The 20,608-nt window shown below is 52.0% G+C and overlaps 1 protein-coding gene across 1 annotated transcript; it reads right to left on the bottom strand.

The window, feature by feature from the left end:
* Positions 1-15,404, bottom strand: MFGE8 (milk fat globule EGF and factor V/VIII domain containing). The gene is made up of 9 exons (XM_055417796.2): positions 15,273-15,404; positions 12,201-12,329; positions 11,714-11,845; positions 9,372-9,553; positions 8,624-8,779; positions 7,566-7,710; positions 2,086-2,270; positions 894-1,049; positions 1-771 (listed from the first exon to the last, which is right to left on the bottom strand). The coding sequence occupies exons 1-9, from the start codon at positions 15,343-15,345 to the stop codon at positions 634-636; spliced, it is 1,296 nt and encodes a 431-aa protein (XP_055273771.1). The 5' UTR covers positions 15,346-15,404; the 3' UTR covers positions 1-633.
* Positions 15,405-20,608: the final 5,204 nt, after the last annotated feature.

Below are 20,608 nucleotides of genomic sequence, written 5' to 3'. Positions count from 1 at the left end.
TTCAGGGAGTGATATAAATATATTTTGGAAGCTGCCTGTGTACTCTGGGGTAAAGAACCAGCACAGAGGGGCTCCCCGCCTTCCCCACGCTCACCAGCCTCCTCCCCCGCCACTCCACAGACCCACCCCACCCCGCCTTCTACCTCTTTCTAGGCTTCAGGATGAGAGTCAAGAGGGGTCTGTGGGGAGTGGAAGGGGATGAGGGGGAAGTCTCGGGGGCCAGGAGTGCAGCGTCATGCCTCGGGCTGTTCTCTCCAGCCTGAGGCCTCAGGGCCTGTTTATTCCTCCAGGGCCCTGGGGGTGTGGGGTGTGGGAGCGGTGCAGGGAGGACACAGGGGGCTGGATATGGAGACCTGGAGAGGCACAGGTCACCCACGCTCTGTAGTTTGCCCTTCCCTGTCCATCCCAGACCTACTCAGCTCCCACCGTGCCTAAGAAAATGGGATGGCTTGAGGGGTGCCAGAGACCCCTGGGAGGGGGCGAGGGAAGAGGAGGGAGGGAGAGGTGACTGGGAGGGAGACACCGCCCACCCCCAGGTCAGCTACAATCAGCAGGGCGGGCGGAGGAGGCAGCAGGTCCACGGGAAGGAGCAGCTGCCCCAGGGCCCTTCCGGTCACTGCGTCTGGCCTGCCACTAACAACCCAGCAGCTCCACGCGCAAGGTGATACGGTTGTGCCAGGCCACAGGCTGGATGCGCACGAAGCGAGCCTGGAACGGCGTCTCAAATATGTTCTTCTTGTGGGAATTATTGTCCATGTTACCAGGGAAAATCTGGAGGCAGAGGAGGTGTCAGGAGGCCCCCAGAGCCAGCCCTCCTCCCCCTCAGACCCCCAGATCTGACTCGCAGGGCAACCCTGGAGTGGGGAAGGCAGGACAGCTGGACACACACTCACCTTGCTTTCCGAGGCCCCCGGGTCCTTGTACTCAGTCCAGGTCACACCATCGTCACTGTAGGCCACCTTGTAGGCAGCCACATATTGAATGTGGCCAAAGTCTCGGGCACCCTGGGTGATGATGCCAGTCACTCGCTTCTGGGAGCCCAGGTCAATCTACAAAGGGGAAAAAAAAAAGAAATCAATCCCGTCTTCTTTGCTTGCACCATTTCCAGTAAGGTAGGAAAAAGTACACAGACACACTGGGGCATACAGTCTAGTCTTGGGAAAATTACTTCATTTGGCAGAGCCTCAGTTTCCCCATCAATCAAATGGGCATAAATAATCCCACCAACTTTGTCAAGCACTTCACTGCAACAAAGGACAGATTTCAGAGCCTGGCCCCAGGCAACCTTTGTACAATGGGAACAGGGGCAGAGAGGCCATAGTCTATAGGGACACGAACTGCTCATGAGGCCCCTGCAGGCTGTCCAGAGCCTGACATTGGTCCTGGGGGATTCCAAACGCACGCAGCTTCTCATGGAACCCAGTCCCCCAGCTTAATGTGCTCCTTGGGACCTAGAGACACCACCACCCTCCTGCTCCCCAGTCCAACCTGGGGAGCCTGCCAGCTGACCAGGGGCAGACCGTGCTCAGTAAGATCCAGGCTACAAACCCATCTCACTGCCAACCAGAAGGGGAGCCCCAGGCAAGTCCTCGCCCTGCCAGGACCTGGCTTCCTCAGAGAAATGAGAGGATGCTCTGGTTTTCCACGACTCTCCTGAGCTTCCCAATTGCAGTGAAATCCAAGGGCTGTCACACGGTGTGCTCTCAGTGAGTTAAAGAGCATCCTCTGGGAGCAGGCACAGAAACCCTAACATGTCCCTCCTCCATCCTGCCCTGCTGTCCCTGGGCTCAGCCTTATCACCCTATGGCAGCCAATGGAGGTGGCCCAACCTCTCCGCACACACACTCATCACCTGGGGCTGAGAGCCTTGACAGAAGCAGCTCTGAGCTCCTCCACCATCCCCCCACCCTTGAGTTACGGAATCAGCAGAAAGGTGGGAACACAAGAGGAAGAAAAGAGCAAAGTCAAACACAAACAAGGCTCAAAGAAACTCCCTCTTGGCAAGAAGCCAGGGTTGGTCCAGGGTCATAGATCCCACAGCCCCACCCAACCCCAACCCTGCGTCCCCGGAGGAGCCTGACCCACCTGCAGCCACTCAGAGGCACTGTTGGTCTGGGCGGTCCAGGCGTTGAACTTGCCCTGATTATCCAGTCGTGCATAGTAGGGAAACCAGCTAAAGGCACTCAGGCCCCATGTTTTGTAGTAGCTGGAGGCTGTGATCTGCTTGTTGGGGATGGTACTATTCTTCAGGCCTAGGGGTTCAGCGCATCCTGCCAACAAGGAGGTGGCGGGTGGGGGGCTGTCACCCAGATCTGGGATCCACAGCCTCCCCCGGTGGGTGTGAAAGCGAGGCAGTGAAGGGAAAAGAACTCTGACTTCTGACAAGCCTCTGGTATCCTCTTGGACAACACACAGAAGCTCCTTCAGGCTTCCCTGGTGGCTCAGTGGTAAAGGATCTGCCTGGCAACGCAGGAGACAAAGGTTCGCTCCCTGGTCCAAGAAGATCCCACATGCCATGGAGCAACTAAGCCCGTGCACCCAGACTACTGAGCCCTGGAGCCGCAACTACTGAAGCCCAGGCACTCTACAGCCTGTGCTCCACAAGAGAAGCCACCGCAGTGAGAAGCCCGTGAACCACAATTAAAGAGCAGCCCTTGGCTGCAGCAGCTAGAGAAAAGCCCACGCAGCAATGAAGACTCAGAACAGCCAAAAGAATAAAATTACACTTAAAAACCATTAAACAACAAAAAAACAATCTCCTTCCACCTTTTAGAGCCAACTAACTGGTCTAAATATTTTCTTGCTGACAGCCCTACCCACACCTCAGCTCAGTTCCCGCCCCACGCCCCTCAGTTGCTCTGTAGAGATCACCCACCACTCTTCTCCCTCTGCACCAGGGCAGGGCCCTGATCCACCACCTCTCACCCTCCTTCAAAGCCTGACTCAGACCCCTCCTCCAAGAAGCCTGCCCTGACCACCTCACTCGGGTGGGACTCCTCTCTCCTCTGGACTCACAGCACTTCCTGCCATTCCTACAGTACAGCTACGATTCATACCGCCAAGTCCTGGAGTAATTAATAATAACCATCTCACTGATTCAGTGCTGACTTCAGCATTTAATCCACCACACAAAAACCGGAATCAACAGGATATTAGCAACCCCATTCCACAGATGAGAAAACTGAGGCTAAGAGCCATTAAGCACTGTCCCCAAGTCTCTCTGACACACAACACACACACACACCATGCCACACTGTGACACTGTCTCCACCACTCCTGCACCCACTCAGAGCTGGGAAGGCCCGCCTGGTGATGACCCAGTGATGAATACCACAGCATTCCTGCTCTCCAGCAGGTGGAAGCTAAGAAGTCAGAACTCCTGAGGCTCAGGAACGACCATGTCTCCATGCCCCACAGCCCCTCCCAAAGGATTTACACATTCACTACTCTGCTGATGTCTGACGTGCCTGGGAAGGTTGCCTGAGAAGCTGGCCTTGGGTTCACTCAGGCCTGCTCCAAACATTCAGGAATGTACCAGGCTGTTTTGTACTCTCATCTGCACCTGCAGGAGGCCAGAAGAGTTGGGGATGGGCAGGAGACAAACTCCCACGAAGGGACTTCCCTGGTGGTCCAGTGGCTAAGACTCCACACTCCCAATGCCAGGAGGCCCAGGTTCAATCCTTGGCCAGGGAACTAGACCCCATAATGCCGAAACTAAGAGTTCACAACTGAGACCTGGTGTAGCCAAATAAATAAATATCTTAAAAAAAAAAAAAAACTCCCAAGAGAATAATGGGTATGTCTCACACATGTCAGAATCTTCTCTGCACAACTGGCTGTCCCTTTGCAGAATCCGGGGTAAGACTTGAAAACCCACGGTGCCATCTGGAAGCAGACTATAGTACACGGTGCTATACATCACCGTCTCCCCAGATGCTGGTCACCTTGCCAGTAAAGACATTTGCCTTCAGACGGTGCCGATGCTGATCAGTCACACCATCTCTTTGGGACGGTGGTACGTCAGGTAACCTCCAGCCTCTCCCATAAAGACAGGCTGATGGGCTGGGAGCTGGCTCATCCCAAAGCTCCAGTCCTGGAAGGCCATGGGGCTGGCACAAACCTGAAGCACTCTGGAGAGGAGCCAAGGCATCATTTGATCACGGTGCACCCTTCTACAGCCTATCTACATCCAGCAGTACATTTCCCCACCATTATGGGCCCCCTCCCCAGAAGTCAGACAGCCTTCCAGATAGAAAAGAACTGGGCAGGGCACAAGCAGAACTCTCAGCTCCGCCACTCCCTGTGTGACCCTGGGGAAGTCTTCTCCCCATTCTGGTCCTCAGACTCCCCATCTAGGTACCAGAGCAGTGTTTCTCATAGATCAGTGGAAGTGAAATGAAGTGTTAGCCGCTCAGTCGTGTCTGACTTTTTTGCAACCCTGGGGACTATAGCCCACCAATCTCCTCTGTCCATGGGATTCTCCAGGCAAGAATATTGGAGTGAGCTGCATTCCCTTCTCCAGGGGATCTTCCCAATCCAGGGATCGAACCTAGGTCTCCTGCATTGCAGGCAGATTCTTCACCATCTGAACCAGACTACTGATGGTTTTTAGATCACTGGTGCGTGCGTGCGAGCTAAGTCACTTCAGTCGTGTCTGACTCTGTGCAACCCCATGGACTGTTGTCCCTCCAGGATCCTCTGTCCATGGGATTCTCCAGGCAAGAATACTGGAATGGGTTGACATGTCCTCCTCCAGGAGATCTTCCCAACCCAGGGATCGAATCCTTGTCTCATGTCTCCTGCACTGGCAGGTGGGTTCTTTACCACTAGTGCCACCTGGGAAGCCCTTAGATCACTGGGGGACCCTGTTAATATAAGGATTCTGTCTCAGCAGGTCTAGGCTGGGGCTGGAAGTTTACAAGCTTCCAAGAGATGCTCATTCTGCCGGGCCATGGAGCTCACTTGGAGTAGAAGACACTCATCCACCCAATCCACTGGCTCTGCCACCCTGACCCAAGCCACCTTATATTCTACATGTCTCCCCCTCACTCACAGTGCCCCTCTGCCTCCATTCTCCCAACACAGCCTGAGGGATCCCTTCGAGACCCAACTCTAACCACAGCCTATCAGCAACCCCCAACAACGGTTGCCTCTTGTTCTGAGGACAAAGGCCTGAATCCTTAAAATGGTCCACGTGGTCCCTGCCTGGCCCATGTCTGCCCATCACCCAAAAAGCTATCCTTCATTTTCTAGGCTCCAGCTCCACTGGCCTCCCTTCTACCCTTCAATGTGTCCCAGGGGCTTTGCACTCACCAATTCCTCACCTGGGATGCCCTTTCCAAGTTCTTCTCATGGCCTGATCTGCATTATTCAAGCTTCTACTCAAAGGCCATCCCAACAGGGCAGTCCCCACGCCATTCCCTCTCTTCACCCCAAGTCACCATCATCACATCTCCTGCTAATTTTTCCTTTATCATTCTTACTGTTATCTGACCTTCCTTTTATATTTGCTTCTTGTCTCACATCAGACTCTCTCATTAGAACCCAACAGCCTTACCCCTAGAGCCAGACACTCTGCTGCTGCTAAGTCACTTCAGTCGTGTCCGACTCTGTGTGACCCCATAGACGGAAGCCCACCAGGCTCCCCCGTCCCTGGGATTCTCCAGGCAGGAACACTGGAGTGGGTTGCCATTTCCTTCTAAAATGTGTGAAAGTGAAAAGTGAAAGTGAAGTTGCTCAATCATGTCCGATCCTTAGCGACCCCACAGACTGAGCCTACCAGGCTCCTCCATCCATGGGATTTTCCAGGCAAGAGTCCTGGAGTGGCTTGCCATTGCCTTCTCCGAGACACTCAGAAGGAGCTTAATAAATACCTTAATAAATATCTACTGAGTTAAATAATCAATTCACCAAGGAGACTGTGCCTGCTGGTGCAGGGCATGCCCAAAAATGTCCAGATCAAGTCCCACACACATGCGCACACGTACACACACACACCAATACTCTCTCCAGCCGCCCCAAACACCTACAAGGGAAAGGAGACTGGTCCAATCCTTAAGGAAAACTAACAAGTCAGCTTCACCTCCTCCCCTTGCCAAACACACCCTCTCTTGGCCTTAGAAGGAGCCCCTGTGACATGAGACTCGGGTCAGCAACTTTAAACAGGCAAGGGCTTCGGACTATGACACCAAGTAGTGAGGGACGCCAGGGAGAGGAGCCCAAGGTGTGGGTCCCCAGACCTGTTTCTGTCCTTTACCAATTGTTTAAATTTTCTTTCAGCAAAAGGGATAGTCTTTAACTCCCCAAAACAAGTAGGTTCAAAAGGCAGTGACCCTGGGAGCAAAAATAAACCGACTTTACTTCATGCTTTAAAAAAAGAATAAACCCAGACAGGCACTGAACTCAGCTCTGAGTGGTTCTGGGTGGTAACTGAAATGCGATAACAGAAAGAGGATCCATAGAGGGGAAGGAGGCGCAAAGGGCAGGCCCCAGGTTAAGACAAGAAAGGCAGAGAGCCATCTCTGCTCAGTTTGCCTGGAGAGCCCTGCAGTTCTGCAGGCAGCAAGCAGGTGGCACTGTGGCAGCAAAGAAAGAAAAATATTCAGCCCTCAGGGAGAAAGCAAGGCTGGACTGAGCAGGCAGACAATGCCCTCAGCCCAACCCCTGTACCCTGATCTCTCCGGAAAGAGAGACAAGAAGCACCGTCTCCAGCCCTATGACCTTCCAAGTCCCGAAATGTTTCTCCTGAATGCAGATTATAGGTTTGGGAGGGAGAAACAGTGGATGAGTGGGTGTCAAAACCCAGGGATTCAGACCAAGTTTTAATATCTACCAGCTGTGTGCCCTTGATAATAATTCATCTGGGCCTCACTTTCCTCCTTTATTCATTCACTCATTAATCAGTATTTATTGAACACCTATGATCAAGGCTCTATTCTATGCCCTGGGAATGCAGCAGTGAACAAAACAAACTCCCTGCCCTTGTAGAACTGACATCTGCAAAAGAGAACTAACATTACACGTTCTAGAAGCTCAAGGAACCAATCAGAGTACGTGAAAATATTTCAAAAACTAGAGTGGTATCTTTTTTCCTCTTTGTTGTCATTCACTAAATCATGTCTGATTCTTTGCAACCCCATGGACTATAGCCCATCAGACTTCTCTAACCACGGGACTTCCCAGGCAAGAATACTGGAATAGGTTGCCATTTCCTCCTGCAGGGGATCTTCCCAACCCAGGGGTCGAACCCGGCTCTCCTGCATTGCAGGCGGATTCTTTATCACTGAGCCACAGAAGTCCTTTTTTGCTCTTCAGTTCAGTTCAGTTCAGTTCAGTTCAGTCGCTCAGTCGTGTCCAACTCTTTGCGACCCCATGAATCACAGCACGCCAGGCCTCAACCAGCAAAGAGTAAGCACCTGGGCAGGACTGCTTAAGGCCTGGTGATCCTTCTGTGTGAGCCCAGGTTCCTGAGCTTTGCTGCCTGCCTACCCAACTCCTCATCCTAGCTGAGAAAAGAGGGGACAAGGACAGCCATCTCCGAGGACAGCAGAGCCACTGGCACTCACCATTCAACTCACAGCCAAGGAGCTCAAAGCGGAGGGTGCAGCCCCGGTGGCAGATGATAGGCACCAGTCTCACATACTGCGCCTCCAAGGGGATATCAAACAGGTTGATCTTCAGGCCACTGTTGTTCACATTACCCATAAATATCTAGAAGGGAAGAGGCAGATTGGAGAAGTGGGTCAGTGTGGGCAGTCCCACTTCCTGGGGTGGTCTCTACCCCGCTTCCACTTTGGGCCTGGAGACAGAGGTGTGCATAGCAGAGTTGGCAGGAGCTCCCTGTTCCTCCAGACAGCCCACAGCCCTCAACAGATTCCCTTTTTCATACCTTCTTTGGTCACAATGGCGTGTAGGTGTAAATCCTCATCCTTCACCCAGAACCACCTATGATCTACAGGGTGTCTCTGTGCAAATTAGGAAAATGTACTCCTCTCTCAGAAGACTTTGTAACAACAATTTTCTCACAGACAGAAGTACACATGAGGTCTACATCGTGAATGATGTGAAGTAGTAGCCCTTGAGCAGTGCACAACCTGGACAACTGTACATGGTATCCGTGAAGGCTATAAATGCATCCCATCTCCACCACTACAGCCACCCTCAACAAGTCACTGAAACTTCTTGAGACTCACTATTCTTATCTATGGGCTTCCCTGGTGGCTCAGTGGTAAAGAATCCACCTGCCAATGCAGGAGACGTGGGTTCAGTCCCTGAGCTGGGAAGATCCCTTGGAGAAGGAAACGGCTATCCACTCTGGTATTCTTGCCTGGGAAATGCCATAGACAGAGGAGCCCAGCAGGCTACAGTCCGTGGGGCCACAAGAGTCAGACATGACTGAGCAACTAAAAACAATTCTTATCTGTAATATAGGCCTATTACTCGTAAATCACAGAGCACAGACCCAATCTGAGCTTCCCAATTTCTGTGCGCCAAGATACACCTGAAAACCCACCTTATGGTTCATCATCCCGCATTCCCTTGCGTCCTTGGGAGCCCTCAAACAGCACTGAGCCCCAGGGGTTGCTGACCACAGCCCTTCTTCAGGGTTCCCAACAAACCTCACCTTATCTCCTGACCGCCCTGCAACCTGGACGAACTGGAATTGGCGCCCATCGGTGCTGTAGGCCACTTTAAAAGTCTTCAGGTACTCGGCACTCCCTGCGCGGCTAGCCCCCTGGGTCACCACGCCCGTCACCCGCATCTTCCGCATCAAGTTTACCTGGACCAGGGCAGGAAGGACAGAACCCCTATCTCCCGGGTTCCTCCTACCCTCCGTCACTCCCCCAATTAGGACAAAGAAGCGGGGGCTTTCTCATCTGGCCCTCTCCAGGCTCTGGACCCCGTGCTCAGGACATAGGGATAAGATTCCTGGGACTTCCCTGCTGGTCCAGGGGTTAAGAATCTGCCTTCCAGTGCAGGGGGTATTAGGCTCCATCCCTGCTCTGGTCGGAGAACTAGATCCCACATGCCTTATGGCCAGAAAAACCAACCAAAAGAAAAGCAATATTGTAACAAATTCAATAAAGGCTATAAAAAAAAAAAAAAAGAACAAGCTTCCAGAGGCTGCAAACAGTGCAAACACCCCTCTAACAGCCTAGTATTCACTCCCTTCATCCCGCCCACCCACTCCAGGCCCCCAGAGCAGCCCTCCACTTAAAGATACTTCACCTGTGCGAACCAGCTACCTTGCTACCTGGGCCCCAGTTCTGAACCCTCCCATGGTGTCCCCCTCAAGGTAGGTACCCACATTCTCCCATCACACCACCTTCACTCCCATCACATCACCCACCCCCGGGCCACCCCTTCCATACCTGGATCCAGGGGTTTTTGTCATAGTTGCTGGATGTCCACGCGTTGACGATGCCCGTGTGGTGCAGGCGGGCCAGCTCCGGGCCCCAGCGCTGCAAACCCATGAAGCCCAAGTGCATGGATGAGGCTGAGATCTGGGAGTCGGCAATGGCGCCCGTCTGCATGCCCAGCGGCGAGGTGCAGACTGAGGGGGGAAGGGCAGTCAGAGGGCCACCCACACAGGCGGGACCCAGAAGACACGAGAACAAGACAGTCGTGGCCTCTGCCGAGGACCCAGAGCAGAAACCGTTCACGGTCAATGAGGACCAAGGAGGAGGTGCGGAAACAAAGTGCAGAGGGAGGAACAGAGCGGCCGGGCAGAGTTGGGAAGAGGTTTGGGACACCAGGCTGCTAGCCGGTTCCAGGCGAGGCCCACATGACACAGCTGGCAGCTGGAGTCCCCCCTCTAGGCTGCAGGAGGTGGTCTCTTTTTTACAGGACAGCAAGCAGCAATTATTCTAACACAGGGGCTGGGCTGGTGACAGACACCAGTATGACCTCCTGTCTTCCTCCATGTCCCGCCCCATCCAGCCCAGCCCCCCGGTCCCCCAGGAGGATGGCTTTGGAAGAAGGGCCCCTCAGACGGCAGCGAACAGTCCTTACACTGCACATAAAGCATTGAGCACATGTGCCTGGAGTTTTCTAGAATCTCACTGGCAGGAGCTTTCTGAATGGAGTGTGAGTGCCATTGTTTTCTCTGGTACCTCTGTGCCTTTTAACTGCTGGTCCTGACCAGCCATCTGGGACGATCCCCCTGGCCAAGGCCCATCACCTTCACCAGTAATGTGGTCTTCGGGGGCCGAGCCTGAAAGCCTGGACCTCAGGTCCCAAGCAGAGAACCTGGGAGGGATCCACTTATGTTCCAACACCCCAGGCTCATGCCAAGCTCGGTGTATGACCCTCCCACAGGGAAAGAGAGGCACAAGCAAGGCCATACGCCCAAGATCAGAGCCAGCCACTGGCTGAACAAAGATCCGAACCCAGATCTGCTCTGTCCTCAGCCCTCATGTCCACACCCAGTGGGCCCCAAACATGCCTGCGGGGTCCTTAAGGGCTCCAAAGACACACACCAGGTAGCAAGTAAGGAGAGGCAGCAAAGGTCCCTATGGGGGATGGGGTTCCTCACCCTTTGTGGTCGCTGCCATATCCAGCCTGGGACAGACCCCAAGCCAAGAAGCAGAAGGAGGCGAGACGAGAAATGCACACTCAGGCACACCCAGGGTTATCTGGGCTCCGGCACGGTAATTAGTGGGCCCACCTGGCTCCACCCAGGGCTCCCAGCGGCCTTGGCCAACGCCCGCTGCCCCCACCTAACATTCCTCTACCCAGTGTCTCAGACACGTTGGTCTCAGCCTTGGGCACAGGGCACAGGCCCTTGGGGCCTGTCTCCTCTGAGATGAAGAGTGAACAGGCACTTACCTGGTCTTCCCCCGGATCTGGCTCCCACCCGGCTGGCCCAGCCCTTTCTCCTTCCCCAGACACCATCCACGTATCTGCCCAGAGCAGGACACTGCCCTCTGTCCACCCGCTCAGTGACAGACCCCCTGGACTGCAGAAATCGGGCACTGCCACCCTCATCCCATCCAGATCTGGGCCTAGATTCGCCCACCCAATCGCAGGTGAAGAAGAGTCCTGGTTTGTGGGAAGAATCTCAGCTAGGCCAGAAGCGAGGACAGCATGGACAGACGCTGCTGGCAAGGTTTGCTGGGCACCCGCCAGGGCCAATCTGTGGCCGGGTGGATAACCAAGCGAGCCAGGCTGGTCAGCCCCTCTGCACACGCCGGGCCTCTGACCGCCTGACCATGAGCAGACGGCCCAGCCTGCCCAGACCTCTCCCTCCTCTCTGAGCTCTGCGAGGAGGCCAGAGGTCACACTTAGGCCAGCACTGTCAGACCCTGAGGATCAAACCTTATTAACTGACTCCCTGGGCCCCAAAAGATTAAGAATGTGTTGGTTTTCCCGTCTCGGTAGAAAAATCCCAGGACTTAACCCTAAGGCTGTATGTCTCGTTCATGGTGGCAGAAAATAACACTCCCACGACCTCTGGGGTCACCACCACCCCTCACTCCCCTGCAGGGACATCAGGCCTGGCCAGCAGTCCCAGGAGAGAGAATCAGGCAGGAAGAAGCCTGGGGAGGGACAACAGAGTCCCTCCCTGCCTCCCCAGTCCCAGTAACTGAGCTCTGCCCTGCTCCAAATCCTCCCAAAGGAGACCCTGACGCAGGAGGAAGGCTGGCATGTGGCCTGAGCCACCAGGCCTGTGGTACAGGGTCTGCCCCTCGGAGCAAGCACCTTGGATACTCACTGCTCTCACAGTGGATGCCCGTGTATCCAAGAGGGCACTTGCAGATGTACTGAGTGAAGACATCCCCTCGGTGGGAGTCGTCAGTTACCTGGCACTCGGCATCATTGTGGCAGGGGTTTGGGAAACAGGGACCTGGGGAGGAAGCAGGTGAGATGGACAGGTGATCATGAAGGAGCTGGAGACAGGCAACGACAGACAGGCCAAGCCCCAAAGGACCCTCCACCCAAATTCGGCCCACAGCCTGCCAGTGCCCACCAGCTCCTCCCTCCCCACTCTCAATCTGCCCGATGGGGCCTAGGCCAGCCTGGAGCCAAGAAGGGTCACGTGGAGGTGAGTCAGCTCAAGTGAAGGAAGCACCCAGGAAAAGGCCGGCGGACAATGGGAGGGGTGCTGGAGACCACTGGCCACAGCAGGACAAGCTAAGCCAGCAGCCTGGGCTGCAGCTGGGAGCTGGTGGGGAGCAGCAGGCATGGCCCAGGACAAGTACCGAGCTCCGTCTCGTTGCATATGAGGCCTGTGAAGCCTTCAGGGCAGAGGCAGTAGAAGGGGGGTTTTTTGTCCTCGTTCAACAAGCAGGTCCCACCATGCAGGCACTGGCTGGAGTCACAGAAGTCACCTGCAATGACAGTTCTAGGTTAGGAACAAGTCATTCATTGAGTAAATATTTGGGCGGGGTGGGGGGGGCAACTACCAGGTATATATTCTGGGCCCCTAAGACAGACGCAGTCTGGGTCTCAGGAAGCCAGAAGAGGGACATCCCTGGTGGTCCATTGGCTGAGACTCCACACTCCCAATGCAAGGGTCCTAGGTTCGATCCCTGGTCAGGCAAGTAGATCCCACATGCCTGAACTAAGAGTTTGCAGGCTGCAATTAAGATCGAAGATCCTGCATGCCACAACTAAGACTGGTACAGCCAAATAAGCAAATATGTATTTTTTAAAAAAATAAGAAGTCAGAGGAAAGAGGTGGTGACCTACAAGTCACCAGGTAATGAGGAGGCACCATAAGCTCTGAAGGAGCCTGCGTGAGGGACTAAGGGAAGATGGTTTCTGCCAGAAAGCTGTAAAGTTCAGAGGTGGGGACATTTGAGCTGGCTAAAAGTCACAGTGGGAAGGTGCCAGGCTGGGGAATGAGGAAAGAACTTTTCAAAAAGAAGCAGAAGCCCAGAGCACACGGTATACTGCTGAACAGGAAGAAAGACATCGCTGAAAAGGGAGGTTGAGGGGGGAACCTTACGAATGACAAGTGGAGACTCTTCATCGGCTCTTAACCCTCCTTCAGTGTCCCCATCAGTGGCCACCAGGAAAAAGTCAGAGATTCGCCAGCATGAGGTGGGAGTGGGGAAGCCATTTCCTAGCTGGTGAGGGAGAATGTCAAGAAAAGGCCATGTGCCGAGATGTGGATGGGCTGCCGGGATAGAGAAGTGGCTCAGAAGTACACAAAGATCCCTCTGGCTCTGCGTGGAAGCGTGACTGAGCAGGTGAGAGAGGAGACCAGGAAGCATCAAGGATGCTGCCAAAGGCCTCCTGGTAAAAGACGAAGTCAGGCTGAGAGGTAAGGAGGAAGGTGGATTCGAGAAACACTGGACAACAACGAGAGGTGGGAAGAGGGCTGGAGACGACTTCACAGCTTCTATCGGGGCCTAGGTGACAAGAGTCCTGTCCCCAGTGCTTTGACTCGGGTGGACTTCAGCCCATTAGGTCCTCCACACCTTCAGAGCAGATTCTAGTTGATCTTTGCATCCCAGAAGGGCTGCCCCAGATCCCACACCCCTACGCATCACTTGGGGTGAGACATGAGAAACCTTTTTTCCTCCCTGCAGAGTCACGCCATCCCAGGCTGGAGGGCCCCCCTCAAATCCCAAAGCCCTGGAGAGCTGGGCGGGGGATCCAGGGAAGGGAACACCGTTAATGAGCGGTGGGGACCTCAGGAGCTTAAGGCGGCTCCCAATGAGCCATTAGTCATTGGCTTTAAATAGCAGGTTAATCCCCTCCCTGACCTGACAGGCAGCAGGCACTGCCTCCGCAGAGGCTTGAGAATGGCCAAAGCCTTGGGCTCCTCCTGGCAAAATCCGACTCCCCTCTGTCCCCCTCCCAAAGGGCCCTCTCCCTGAAGAGCTCCAGGGCAAAGCAGGGGAGGGAGGGAAAGAGAAAGGTGTTCCCTACCTGGCAGGTGCCTGACCCACTCACCCGTGCACCGCAGCTGTGGGGCTTCCCCCTTCCTGCTTAAGCTGGGTCTCCAAAACCACCTTTGGGATTTCAGGGTCCTTGCCTTCTCTGGGAGATCTCCCCAGGGACATTTTGCCAGGGCTCAGGCTGTGGGGCCAGGGGAGGCGAGGCAAGGGAGTTTTAAGACCCAGCCATCTCTCTGTCTCCAAGAGACTTCAAGTGGCTTTAAGGCTTCCACTCCAGTTGTGGCGGGGTGGCGGGGGGTGTCAGACTGGAACCGGATGGCAGAGCCAGGGCTCAACCATGACCCTCCCACCCCAATGTATTTCATCAATCCTATTTCTAGGAAGAAAGGAAGGAGGCAGTGCCTAAACAGTCTTTGCCATATCCCGCTCACCCCATGGGCACCCTTTCCTCAGCCCGCGGTGTAGGGCATCGCCCATCCCCATAACCAGCCTGCTGGAGGCCCAGCTCTCAGCAGGCTGCGTCCTAGGCAGGGGAGGAGGGCCAAGAGAGATAAAGCGGCAGGCCAAGGCCATAGGGAGAGAGGGGAGTCAGGAGCCTCCATCTCCGGTCTGAGCCCTTTTCCGAATTCCTCCCTAGGCTCCTCACCCTCTCCTGGGTTCCCCCCACCCCCACCCAGCCCTAAGCCTATCCAGTCCTCTGGCTCCCTAGCCAGCCCCTCGCTTATCTGACCAAATACCTATTTTTAAACGGAGGATAAAATCCCAATTAACAGACCAGCCGCCGGCATGGCCTAGGAGGGAGTTTCCAGGTAAAGTTGGCTGGAAAAGATTTATTAATACAAGAGTCCTAGAAAATTCCTGGTGGAAGGAGCGCACGAGCACTATGTTAGCCGCTCAGTCGTGTCCGACTCTTTGCGACCCCATGGACTGTAACCCGCCAGGATCCTCTGTCCATGGGATTTTCCCGGCAAGAGTACCGGACTGGGTTGCCATTTCCTCTTCTAGGGGATCTTCCCTACCCCGAGATTGAACCTTGGTCTCCCGCATTGCGGACAGATTCTTTACCGTCTGAGCTATGAGGGATGTGGCCTCATTTTACAGATGGGAAAACAGAGGCCCGACACAGCGGATTCCTTTGTTCTGTGTAAGCCACTTCCCTGGGGGAGGCTGGGCTGTCACCCAGTGTCCCGAGCCCCCGCCCAACGCTCAAGCCTCTAGCACCGGCCAAACCCCCACCCCCAGCAGGAGAGGCCGAGAGCATCCCCGCCGCCCGCCCGGGCGCAGCCGGAGAGGTCGCCCCTCGACTCAGCCCCGGCGCTTGGACCAAGTTTGTAAACAGCGGAGGCAGAGGGAGGGCGCGGCGGCGAACTTCCGAGCGGCGCGGAGAGGAGGGGCGAGGGCGCGAGGGCGGCGCGATCGACTCACCGGAGAAGGCGAAGAGTCCGGAGGCGCAGAAGAGCGCGCCGCAGAGCGCGGCCAGCAGACGGGGACACGGCATGGTGTGCGGACGAGAGCGCGGGACCCGGCGCTGCGGCGGCTCAGACCCGGGGGCTCGCGCTGCTTCTCCTGGACGGGAATAAATCAGGCAGCGCAGCACCTCCCACCGGGCCACGTGCCCCGCCCAGGCCCGCCAGAGGCGGACTCGGGGCGGGGCCCCGCGGACTGGGGCGGGGCTGGGAGGAACCGGGGGTCCGCGGCCGCCCACTTCAGCCCGAGCCACGCCCTGCAGCCCGCCGGGTGCGAGCGGCCGGGCCTTGAGTTCCGAGTGGTCTGAGAGGTAAAGGGCTCAAAAGAGTTTGTTCTTTGCTTTTTGGTTTTGCTTTGGTTTTGGTTTTTGTTTTAACTTTTTAGGCTTAAGAAAAGATGCTCAACCTTATTCATTGTAAGAAAAACCCAGATAACAAGTACGGGTATCATTTGCATTTTTCAGATTGGCAAGCAACAAATTAGTAGCGCACTGTGAGTGCGTGGCTACCGGGATCAGGCTCAAGCATGCATCGTTGGAGAGAATGGAAATTGGTTCAACTTTCCCAGAGAGCTGTGTGGTAATATCTATCAACATGACGAAGGCTGAGACCGGAAGACCTAGCAATTCCCCGTAAAGGAATTCATTCTGCCGAAACGCTCACGCATAAAATGACATGCACACAAAGACTGCATAGCATATCATAGCATCATCCTTTGAAACGGTAAGAGACTTTAAAAAAAAAAAAAATGAAGAATCAGCATATTTTTCTGTAAAGGGCCGGGTAGAAAATACTTCAGGATTTTCATGCTATAAAGTCTCTGAGGCAACTGTTCACCTCTGACCTTCCTTGTAGCAGGAAAACACCTCAGTGTTCCAGGAAATGAAGTGAACACGGTGGTTGTTTAAGGGGGCAGAAACTGGAGTGTCGTGGTCGAAACAGACTTGCTTGTCATGGTTGAATTTTTCCTAAATATTTTTTATCATGTGCAGGTATTGCCTGTTTATGGGGGTAAAAATGTTTTAATAATAGTGTTCTCATCTGACTAGCCACAAAAAAAAAAAAGAGCAGCCAGATATCTCCCCTACCAGCTATGTTGATACCTAGGTTCGGACGAAAGTCAGACTTAACTACTGGCAGGAGACCCTTCTTAAAACCACTCAGAAGGAAAAACACTACACATACATGATCAACTCAGTAGCTACAGAAAAAGCATTTGGTAAAAATCCAGTACCCTTCATGATTTTGTTGTTGCTTAGTCACTAAGTTGTGTCGGGCTCTTTTGCAACATATGGAGTGTAGCTCTCCAGGCTTCTCTGTCCATGGAGTGGGTTGCTATTTCCATCTCCAGGGGGTCCTCCCAACTCAGGGATCAAACCCGAGTCTCCTCCATTGGCAGGGGGATTCTTTACCACTGAGCCACTAGGGAAGCCGGAAATGAACAATACAAAAATGGATTAATAATTAAGAAAATAATTTCATTAACAATAGCATCAAAAAGAATAAAATACTTACAAATAAATTTAACAGAAGAAGTAGAAGACTTGTATATGGAACACTAACAAACATTGAAAGAAATTAAAGAAGACTTAAATAAATGGAAACATTTTTGTTCATGAATTGGAAGACATATAGTTGAGATTTGTTTAGATGGCAATACTTTCCAAACTGATTGACAAGTTGAACATAACTCTTATTAAAATTCCAGCTGTCTTTTTTTTGCAGAAATTGACAAGCTGATCCTAGAATTCAGGTAGAAACGGAAGGGACCTAGAATGATCAAAACAATCTTAGTAGGGGAAGAGCAAAGTTGTAAGACTCATACTTCACAATTTTAAAACCTGTTCCAACACAACCGTAATCAAGACTGTGGGAACTCCTCTGGTGGTCCAGTGGCTAAGACTCCACACTCCCAACAGGGGAGGGGAGTTGGGGGCTTGTCAGGGAACTGGATCCCAAAAGCTGCAACTAACAGCCCACATGCCTCAACTAATTTCTGGAACTGCCAAATATATTTTTTTTAATTAAAAAAAGAACACCATGTGGTACTGGCATAAGGAAAGATACATAGATCAATGGAATAGAACTGAGAGTCCAGAAATAAAGTCATACATCTATGGTCAATTGATTTTCAACGAGTGCCAAGATAATTCAATAGAAAAAGAATAGTCTGGGAATATCCCTGGCTGTCCAGTTGTTAGGACTCAGCACTTTCACTACCATAGGCCTGGGTTTGATCCCTGGTCAGGAGACTGGAATCCCACAGCATATGTGGTACAGCCCATAAAATGAGTAGTCTTTTCACCAAATCATGCTGGAACAACTGCTGCTGCTGCTGCTAAGTCGTTTCAGTCGTGTCCAATTCTGTGCGACCCCAGAGACAGCAGCTCATCAGGCTCCGCCGTCCCTGGAATTCTCCAGGCAAGAACACTGGAGTGGGTTGCCATTTCCTTCTCCAATGCATGAAAGCGAAAAGTGAAAGTGAAGTCACTCAGTCATGTCCGACTCTTTGCAACCCCATGGACTTCAGCCTACCAGGCTCCTCCATCCATGGGATTTTCCAGGCAAGAGTGCTGGAATGGTTTGCCATTGCCTTCTCCAGCTGGAACAACTGGATAGACATAAAAGAATAAAGTTGGACTCCCACATACTTTATACAAAAGACTAACTCAAAAGAGATCAAAGAACTAACCGTAAGAGTTAAAACTATAAAACTTGTAGAACGAAACAGGCATAAATCTTTATGACCTTGGATCAGGTAGTGAATCTGTAGACATGACACCTAAAACATAAGCAACTAAAGGAAAAACAGATCCACTGGACTGCATCAACATTTAAAAACTTTTATACTTCAAAAGACACTTTCAAAAAGGTCTTTTCAACTCACGGAATTGGGAGAAATAAATGCAAGTCATTTGTAAGGATCTAATATCGAGAATATATAAATAATTCAGAATTCAACAACAGAAGGACAAATCAATTTTTAAATGGGAAAAGAATTTGAATGGATATTTCTCCAAAGAAGATAAACAAACAGAAGATATACATGAAAAGATGCTTTAAGTCATCAGAAAAACGGAAATCAAAATCAAAACCACGTGAGGGACTTCCCTGGTGGTCCAGTGGCTAAGACTCCTCACTGTCAATGCAGGGGGCCTGGGTTCGATCCCTGGTCAGGGAACTAGATCCCACCTGCTGCTTCAAAGATCCCATGTACTGCAACTAAGACCCAGTGCAGCTAAATAAGTAAATAATAATTGAAAAAAAAAAAAAAACACATGAGATACCACTTCACATACCCACTACAATGGTTATAATCAAAAAGTCAGATGATAATAAATGCTAGTGAGGATATAGAGAGATTGGAACCCTCACACATTACTGATGGGCTCGTAAGATGGTACAGCCACTGGGGAAAACAGTTAGGCAATTTCCCAAAAAGTTTAACATAGAGTTACCATCAGTTCAGTTCAGTTCAGTTCAGTCGCTCAGTCGTGTCCGACTCTCCGCGACCCCATGAATCACAGCACGCCAGGCCTCCCTGTCCATCACCAACTCCCGGAGTACACTCAAACTCATGTCCACAGAATCGGTGACGCCATCCAGCCATCTCATTCTCCGTCGTCCCCTTCTCCTCCCGCCCCCAACCTTTCCCAGCATTAGAGTCTTTTCCAGTGAGTCAACTCGTCACATGAGGTGGCCAAAGTATTGCAGTTTCAGCTTTAGCATCAGTCCCTCCAATAAACATCCAGGATTGATCTCCTTTAGAATGGACTGGTTGGATCTCCTTGCAGTATAAGGGACTCTCAAGAGTCTTCTCCAACACCACAGTTCAAAAGCATCGATTATTCGGCAATCAGCCTTCTTCACAGTCCAACTCTCACATCCATACATGACCACGGGAAAAACCATTGCCTGCAATTCTACTCCTAGGTACATACCCAAAAGAACTGAAAACAAGTTCATACAAAAACTTACACATGAATGTTCCTGACTCATTATCAACAGCCCACAATTGAAAACAATTCAAATGTCCATCAGCTGATGAATAGATAAACCAACTGGGATATCCATTCAATGAACCATTGTTCAGCCATAAAAATGAATGAAGTATTGATCATTTCTGCAACATGGATGAACCTTGAAAACATGCTAACTGAAAGACAGTTCATGGGTACAAGGTTTCTTTTAGGGGTGATGAAGATGTTCTGAAATTAGCAGTGATGTTTGTACAACTTTGAGAGTGTACTAAAACCACTGTACATTTTTAAAGGGTGAATTTTATGTTCTGTGAATTATATTTCAATAAAAAGGAAATACAGCTCTTCAGAAATCCCACCTAAGGGAATCCCCTAGTGGTCCAGTGGTTACACTCAGTGCTTACACTGTGAGGGCCTGAGTTCGATTCCTGGCCAGGGAACTAAAATCCCACAAGCTGTACAGCACAATCAAAAAAGAAAAGAAAAATGAAATCCCGCCTCAGATAGCAGATAGAGAGGGCTGTGAGTACAGCATCCTTGCTGGTTAATGCCACAAACTCCAGCAGAACTGAAGTTCCTGATCATCCTCACTGACTTTCTGCCACCCACCTGGTACAGATGCAGAGTGACCAACTTAAGTTACATTTCATCATCGAGTCATTCAACAAGCATTTATTGAGTACCAACTGTGGTCAGCATTCAAGCTGGAAATGGTGGCTGCACACTCCCATCAGCTGGGAAGCTTTTGAAAGATACAGATGACCAGGCCACATTTCCACATAATTACATTAGAATCCCTGGGGTGGAGCCTAGGAATCGGTATTCTTCAAGTTTCCCCAGTTAAAGCTAATGCGCAGTGAGAATGGGTACCACTGGCCCCACTCACTAAGGAGAGACAGAAGACCTGGGCCTTGGGATCTGGAGCTGACAGGATTTAACAAGTGAGAGAGGGCTGGAGAGGAAGGGGCTTTTCTTTTATGATCGGCCCCTTTTGGAGTTCAGTGGGATGGGATCTCCTTGGCCTGAACGCTTTCTTACCCAGTACTAGATAATTTCAGGTCTTAGTGCTGCAAAGGCAGCACAGAAATATGACATGATCCGAATAAAGGAGGACAAGTTTAGCTCCGGTGACCTGGAGAGACCTCTTTAAAAAGGTGACTTTCACGCTGATCCTGAATAAGAAACCAGCTTCACAAGCATCTGAAGAAGCAAAAGCTCGGAGAAAGGAACAGAGCAGAGAGCTCAGAAATTAACCCCAATATATACACCAATTTGATCAACTGAATTTTGAAGGTGCCAGGGCGATACCTGGCAA

The sequence above is a fragment of the Moschus berezovskii genome, chromosome 21 (genome assembly GCF_049115385.1).
Source record: "Moschus berezovskii isolate FMDL1 chromosome 21, NW_MosBer_1.0, whole genome shotgun sequence".
In the NCBI taxonomy this organism is placed as follows: Eukaryota; Metazoa; Chordata; class Mammalia; order Artiodactyla; family Moschidae; genus Moschus; species Moschus berezovskii.
Note: the sequence above shows the minus strand (reverse complement) of the source record. Positions and strands in the feature narration are given on the sequence as shown.

Coding starts and splice junctions, on each gene's coding strand:
- MFGE8 (XM_055417796.2), bottom strand. CDS start 15,345: ATGCCGTGTCCCCGTCTGCTGGCCGCGCTCTGCGGCGCGCTCTTCTGC. Junction 2,271..7,565: donor CCTTGGCTGTGAGTTGAATG/GTGAGTGCCAGT, acceptor CCTTGTTGGCAG/GATGCGCTGAACCCCTAGGC. Junction 772..893: donor CGGGGGCCTCGGAAAGCAAG/GTGAGTGTGTGT, acceptor CTCTGCCTCCAG/ATTTTCCCTGGTAACATGGA.